Here is a 7,532-nt window from a genome sequence, read left to right on the forward strand (position 1 = left end):
TGCGACCGAACTACTACCGGCAAATTAATGTTGTTTTTGAATATTTTCAAATTTGAAACATTCTTATCATATAACTACAAACTTGTTCCCACTGCAACTAAATTTTTATTGTCATCACAACTCAAATTATAGAACCACGGCAATTCAAATCAACTGTCTTTTTCTTTTCTTTTTTTAGTGGACCATGGCAATCAATACGCGAATCTGCCATGTATGATTTTATTTGGCGGTATTTTTAGTTAAAATACTGCTTTTGTTCAAATGATAACTAGCAGCCTTTGCTATACATGCATATTTTTCTTGTGCTTTTAGTTTTTATATATGGAATCCTGGAGATATCGTAGTTTATAGATTTTTTTTCTCAATTTTTAGCATGTCAAGTTCTTTTTTTGATTTTCTGAAAAACAAAAATTGGATGTACAATACCTGATCAACTTGAACATGATGGCATTTTTTTATGTACATCATGACATTTTTGTGTGTGTTTAACTATTTAATAAAATGAGGTCCAAACACCAGATTTTAAATTTTGTTACGGGAGAATGAGCTTCTTTTAGCCCAACTGTTTGACTCAGAGATGTACTCTTCGCACTGAACGCGCATCGCCGGAAATCCTGAAATAAATCCGATCACCGAGACTTGAACCTTGTTGGGCTTGGATACCACCGTCTACGTAAGCATTCAATCACAGATTGGTTCGCAACGATTACTTTTGTCATAGGGGAGGGGTTCACTGAGAGGGATTTCCTCTCGCAATCGATTTCGTCCGCTCGTCCCTTGATAGCCCCTGACGAACGGATCCTTCGCCCAGGCAACTCCCGTAGCTGCAGCTATTGGGGTACAAAGAAGAAAAGGAAGGCGTCCACCTTCAGACAAGCGGGGTCCCCACTCCCCAGACCAGATCCGTTTCACTCCCCAGGCCATTAGCAAACGGGAAAATCACAGTCCATCGCATCAACGACGCACGGAACACAGCAGCACACGCGCCTGACACCCACACGGAGCGCCGAGCGAATAAGCCAATGGCGAGGGGGCAGAGAGAGCGAGATGGGGAGTGAGAAAGCGACGCACGCGCCAACCACAGCCGCGCAAACGCAAGAAGAGAGGAAGGGCCGAGCCGAGCCCCGGGGCCGGAATCCCGTCCCCCGCCCCACCCGTACCCGCACGCATCCATCGATCCATCCTCTCTTTTGGATAGCGTCAAACCTTTGCTCGCTGCCGAAAATAGTCGGCGTCGCCCTGCTCGAAATGGCGACGGGTAGGTCTGGTCCTCCTCCCTCCCCTCCCTCGTCTCAGTCCTGCACCGCTGCACGCCTCTGCCCCTCCCCTCCCCTCCCCGCCCGCAGCGCAGGCAGCCGCACAGGCTCAAGCGCAGCGCAGCCCAGCCAGGGAAGGAAAAACATAGCTCAGGTGCCCGTGGCTGCGGACGGGCCCTACCGCCGCCGTACCTCTGCTTGTTTAAAGCCCCCATTGGCTGCCGCCTTTTTCTTGTTAAGTCGTTTCTTAACACGCTTTAAAGCCCCCCTCCCTAGTGGCGCTTCTTTTTTCCTCCACTTCACTCTACTGTGTTATATAGATTTCGGCGGTGCGGTGGCTATTTTGATTTTGTTCGTCGCTGCTGATGTTACTCAGAAACTCCAAATTTAAAATGACCGCGGCACATCCCACTCGTTGCCAGCGTAATACTACTACAGAAACAATTCTCTACGTGCACAACACAAGTGGGAGCTAGTTTTGCGAGGGAAACTGATCGAGAATTCAGCGCCACTTGCAGCGGCGGCACCGTTGCTTCTTGCGATCCTCACCGTCACCCTCATCACCCGCCACCGTCTTGTCTTATTTCTGCTCCGTTTCATAATGATTCGGTTCAGTCAATCAAAAGCAAAAGGATAACCCCTGTTGTAATTCCACCAATCAAAACACACCCAAGCTCAGCTCAGTTCAGTTGAGCCGACATGGTGCAGGCAGCGTCAACCGAGGGGCCATTCCGGTAAACACGCACCTGCAAGCGAAAGCATCGGCGCACCGGCATCTCTCTCTCTCTCTCTCCCTCACTGTGGGCGTGGGGGCACGCTGGTCATTTCCGGCTCCCGTGCGAGCGAGCGAGCATGGCCCCGACCCGAGGGCGCTCACTCCCACACCCACACACGCGCATATAAAATTTGCTCCACGCACACACAATCACAGAGCCCCCCAATCCCTCCGTGGATTAAACTAGTTCCGCAAAAGCAGAGAAGCCACCGCCTCCCTCCTTGGTTTTGCTGCTCGATCTCCTCTCTCTTTTTTTTCTTCTCTCTCCCCCTCCCTCCCTCCATCGCTCGCCGTAAAGAAGCCATAGGCAGGCGGATAGGAGAGGAGCGAGTAGCGTAGCAGCTCGTCAGGGTGCGGAGGAGATCGAGTGGAGGGGAAAGAGAAAAAAGAGAGCAATCGAGTGTTTCTGCTCCCCGGCTGGAAAGTATCCCATCTTTTCTTTTCCCTGGGGAAGCTGAATTGGTCGATTGATTCGCGTGCTGTGTGTGCGTGCGCGGTCATGGCGACGAGGCGGAGCTAGCCAGTGGAGGAGTCACGCTTCTTCTTGATTTCTTCGGCGCCGAGGGGAGAATTATTGGTGTTTGGGAGGTAGGAGGGGTCCGGGAGCAAGCTAGCTGATGTACGGCTCGCCGGCGTCCAAGGATCTGAACCAGCCGCCGCCGCCGATGAACTCCTCCGGCCTCCTCAGGTACAGATCGGCGCCCAGCACGCTGCTCGGCGAGGTCTGCGAGGAGTTCCTCCAGCCCGGCCCCCGCGCCGCCAGCCCCGACGCCGCCGCCGCCGACAACGTCTTCTCCCGCTTCCTGGCCGACCACCAGATCCGAGACACCAAGCCGCCGCCGCCGCCGCCCGTCGCCCCCGGGGCCCACTTCCCTGATGACTCCGCCATGGCGTCCCAGCAGCACCAGCAGCAGATGATGTTCCACTCCCAGCAACAGCACCAGCAGCAGATGCCCCCCGTCGGCGTCGAGGGGCTCTACCGCACCGTCAGCTCCGCCGGGATGGACTCGGCCGCGGCGGCCACCGCCGGCGGCGCCAGCAGCCTACTCCGGCAGAGCAGCTCCCCCGCCGGCTTCCTCAATCATTTGAACATGGACAACGGTCAGTACCACTCCTACTCCCCTCCTTCCTTCCTTAATTCGGCCTTCTTTTGGTACTACCCGCGGTTCCATAGTTCCTACTAGCCGCAATTATTACAGCCCGCTCTTGGCCAGTTCTTGTTGGGAGCATTTCCATTTCGGGAACTAAATCCCGCCTCCTCCCGCCGCTCAATTCAGGGTACGAGAGCATGCTGAGGCAAGGCATGGGCGTCGGCTTCCGGAACGGCGCCGCCAACGCCGCCGCCGCGGCCGTGGACTCCTCCGGCGGCGGGGGCGGCAGGCTCAAGGGCCAGCTCAGCTTCTCGTCGCGGCAGGGGTCGCTCATGTCCCAGATCTCGGAGATGGGCAGCGAGGATCTCGGCGGCAGCAGCCCCGAGGGCGCCGGAGGCAGCCGCGGCTACATCCCCGGCTACCCGATGAGCTCGGGGTGGGAGGAGTCGTCGCTCATGTCGGAGAACATGTCCGGGATGAAGCGCCCACGGGACTCCTCAGAGCCTGCTGCCCAGGTGCGTCCACACTTACACTAGCATTTCATTCCTTGTGGTGAGCACCGAACTGACGGGGTTTGGTCTCGCCGGTGCAGAACGGGCTGGCGCACCAGTTCAGCCTTCCCAAGACCTCGTCGGAGATGGCCGCCATCGAGAAGTTCCTCCAGTTCCAGGACGCCGTGCCCTGCAAGATCCGGGCCAAGCGCGGGTGCGCCACGCACCCCCGCAGCATCGCCGAGCGGGTAAGTAAATCCACGCTGCTCCACCGCACGATTGCCAGTATTGTTTGCACACACACGATTGCTGATCTTTCTAGATCAAGCTGATCAAGAGGCTGATGTGCTGCTGATCTTTGCCCAGGTGAGGAGGACAAGAATCAGCGAGCGAATCAGGAAGCTGCAAGAACTCGTCCCAAACATGGACAAGGTACACACTCTCGGCAGGCACCCCCACCACTCTGTAGCCTGTACCAATAGGAGATAGAACAGTGTATGCTTACCAAATGTGCTATGCAAGGACCACACCCAAAACTAACTTGTCCGAGACCTGCAACTCCATATTTCTCTGCAGCAAACCAACACGGCTGACATGTTGGATCTGGCTGTCGACTACATCAAGGAGCTCCAGGAGCAGGTCAAGGTATGCAAATTATCCTCCCAATTACCATAAACATTTTTTCAGAGAGAGGGGTAAAATAAACCGACGTCTAGTTTAATTTGTGGGTGGGTCAACCTTTCCTGGCCAGTGAGGTCTAAATCAGGAAGCCGCTTTTGCCCGCCCTATGGCTGAGGGCGAAGGGCAAACCTTCTAATGATCTTATCTGAATTACTACTAGTACATATGATCCAGAAACCGAGCTTTGACAGTTACTCGTCACAATCTCTTTTGCATTGAAGGTGATCAACGAGAGCCGCGCCAACTGCACCTGCTCGGCGAGCAAGCATCAGCAGTACTCTGGTTGAGAGAAGAAGCTCATCTCTAGAAGAAGCTCCACTGTACAAGACCTGGAGAATTTAGAAACAAGATTATTTGGGGGAAGTGTAATGCATGGTAGTAGCTTTTCGTTTTCTTTGCGGTTTGGGTATAAGCAAGCAGAGGCAGGAGGGTGCGCAATGGAGCAGTGGCATCATCAAGGATTCAAGGAAGCAAAGGGTGGAGAAGGGAGCAAGGGGAAGGAAGATGGAGGCCGGAGAAAGAATTGTACAGTATAGTTTTTGCTGTAACTTCGCTATATCTGGTGCATTCCCATAGAAAGTTACTGCCATTGTTGTCAGCACTGCTGCAGGGAGCTCTAGGCTGCCGTAGCCTCTCTCTCTCTCATTTAACACCATCACTACTCACGCGGTCACAGTCCAAAAACCAATAAAATATCGCACCGGCTTTGCTTCTGTGTCTTGCTTTGCGGGCAAGCCCGTTCCTGGCAGCAATTTTGCGCTGTTTAATTTTGTGCTTGACGATCAAATCAGATGTGTTCAATTCTGCTTGCCCAATATATAGTCTGGGCTTGAAAGTGAAAGGCCGGGGCGAGTCGGCATAAAGGTTGGCCGGTGAGTTCACGGCACGACGAAGGAGGTCCGGTCCAATGAACGGCTGAGAATGCGTGGCTACTTTACCGCCAGGGGTCGCTGTCTCTCCATCATCATCATCATCGGCTCCAAAATATAGTCCCATGTCCATCTCAATTCACGGCCAGAAAACTATGGGCGCAATGGGAGCCGCGCAAACTCCGAGCATTTGGGGCTGTGGTTGGTTTTCGGCCCCTTTTGGCCCATGCTTCTTCGATCCTTCTGGTAGTGTTGGTTATTAGGGGCGGGGAAAAGTTGACGCATGGGGTGCCTATCGTGAAAGCAGCACGAAATCTTTGTTTTATCTGAAAGGAAAAAAAGACGGGGATGGCTGGGGAAAAGATGTGGTGGTCAGGGAAAGAGCTGCGCCGGGCCGGAGAGAAATGCTCTGCCCGCCCGCTCGTGAATGAAACCAAACCAACGGTGGGTATTCAATAGTGCCAAGCGACTGCCGAATACGATTGTTCGGACTTTTTTGTTTTAAGAATTTTTCTGTACATGTTCTTTTTGCAGCAATTTTTTTACATGTTCTGTTTACTGCAATTTTCTGTTGCTTTTAAGTATGGAGTCCATGTTGGATTTATCGTTGTGCGCTTGAGAAAACATAAGCTAGGCGTATAAGACCGGGGAGTATGGATAAAACATGCCTTTACGCGTAGTTACTTTGTGGATCAACACACGCGCGACGCGAGACATGTGCGTGTACTGGCGCGAAAACGGGCTCCAAAGAGTGCGGTCCCCCGCCCCATTTTGCCCACGCCCTCGCGTCCGTGCGGTGCACGACGCCGATCGATCGGCAGCGGAGAGCGCCCGTGAGAGGATGTGTGCGTAGTAACGTGGGTCCATACCTGTTCTGTTCCGTTCCGTTCCGTGAAAGGGACGCGTCTCTGCCCCGCCCCCGCCGCAGTCGCAGGCGTGAATGCATGGAAGAACGGAACGGAAGCCTTCCTTCCTTGGGAGGAAATGCGTGCGGCGGAGTGCCGTTTGGACGGCGCTGTCGCGGCAAACTTTTGTCCTGTCTTTTGCTGCCCGTCACGCTTCACACCCGGCAACGTTATCGTCGAGACCTTCCGACCTTTTCCGTTACAAAAAGAAGAATATCGCTGTGCGAGAGCTATACGCACACCCCGGCGAATATGAGCTGCAGTACAGTATTTTTCTTTCTTGCACATAAAAGACGAGCCGTTGCACCGATGATCACTACTCCGAGACAACAGTAAAAGTGCGACTACGGTGTAATCTGGCCCGTCTAGAGGATGGGTAGGCGTGCCGCAACGGTGGTGGAAGATAAAAAGGGTGAAGCTGATCGAGTGCTGTGATCGATCACCAACATATTTCTCCCGGGCGGCCTTTCCCGCATTTCGTCCGGTCTTTTCCACTCCTGTCCAGCGAGCACTGTACTGCACTGCACTGGCCTCCGTGTTACGTGCGTCCCAGCTCGATGCACCTGGACTGGACTCATTGCTTCCTTGGTTCGATCAGGAGCCATCCCATCATTGGGTTGCCGACTTGTCCAACGTACGTAAACACTGCCATCTGCGTAATCCACCCATCCCCGTCTAGGTAGTTAGGGCTGGGTTTGAAAAGTCGTACGCTTATGATATGAAAACGAGACTACTGTGGCTAGTATGTAGCCGCTTCAGAGTCAGATGTCAACCCTATAAATATAACCTCCTGCCCGGTCAAGTCAACCCGGGCGACATTTGAGTAATATTTGACAATGAAAGTTTCCTGCACCATATGGCTAACTAATTTGCTCAGCTGGCTGCAGCTTGCAAGTCAACTGCATCGCCATTTCACAAGCAGAATGAGTGAGAACAGAATGAGCACGAGGAGGACGCCAAGTACTTGGTTCAGCATGCTAATTCCACGTACTCTTTCACTGCTACCTATTGGCAATTCGTACTAAAAATACAAAAGTCATAAGATTCATGTTTTTTCTTTCATGGTTACCAAGGCATGATTCCGGGCGGGCGGGCCAATCAGCACGACCGACCGACAACATGAGTCGTGACGCAGCATGCAGCCGTGGGCGCGCACCGGGCTTGAGGAGAAGGGCAGCGGGTGGTATTATGTCAGGGCCGGAGACACAATTCTCAGCCACAGGCTCTCAAAGGTACTGTACGAGCCGCAAGCAGCACCAACGGCTCGGCCGGCTCGCCTTCGCCTCTCATTTCGTCGCTCCAAAGAAGCACGACAAGGCGGTATCGGTGTCAGGCACAGTGCACTCACGTTGTAGTTGTGCGTGCCGAACCTACGTACGTTTCGTTTCGCCCGGAGAAACAGCATACCACACGGACGATATATACAGTAGATACGTAGATACCGGGCTGTGTTCGTTCCATTAC

The 7,532-nt window shown here is 53.5% G+C and overlaps 1 protein-coding gene across 1 annotated transcript; it reads left to right on the top strand.

Annotated features, from left to right (window-relative positions):
• Positions 1-1,217: 1,217 nt before the first annotated feature.
• Positions 1,218-5,007, top strand: LOC109760411 (transcription factor bHLH130). Its single transcript, XM_020319242.4, has 6 exons — positions 1,218-3,132; positions 3,309-3,637; positions 3,715-3,861; positions 3,980-4,045; positions 4,190-4,258; positions 4,516-5,007. Exons 1-6 carry the CDS (start codon positions 2,649-2,651, stop codon positions 4,579-4,581), a joined length of 1,161 nt encoding a protein of 386 aa, XP_020174831.1. The 5' UTR covers positions 1,218-2,648; the 3' UTR covers positions 4,582-5,007.
• Positions 5,008-7,532: the final 2,525 nt, after the last annotated feature.

Source organism: Aegilops tauschii, chromosome 7, assembly GCF_002575655.3.
Source record: "Aegilops tauschii subsp. strangulata cultivar AL8/78 chromosome 7, Aet v6.0, whole genome shotgun sequence".
Lineage (NCBI taxonomy): Eukaryota > Viridiplantae > Streptophyta > Magnoliopsida > Poales > Poaceae > Aegilops > Aegilops tauschii.

Excerpts from the sequence above, each read along its gene's own strand:
- LOC109760411 (XM_020319242.4), top strand. The coding sequence starts at position 2,649 with ATGTACGGCTCGCCGGCGTCCAAGGATCTGAACCAGCCGCCGCCGCCG. Across the intron at positions 3,638-3,714 it reads CCTCAGAGCCTGCTGCCCAG|AACGGGCTGGCGCACCAGTT; the intron begins GTGCGTCCACAC and ends TCGCCGGTGCAG. Across the intron at positions 4,259-4,515 it reads AGCTCCAGGAGCAGGTCAAG|GTGATCAACGAGAGCCGCGC; the intron begins GTATGCAAATTA and ends TTTGCATTGAAG.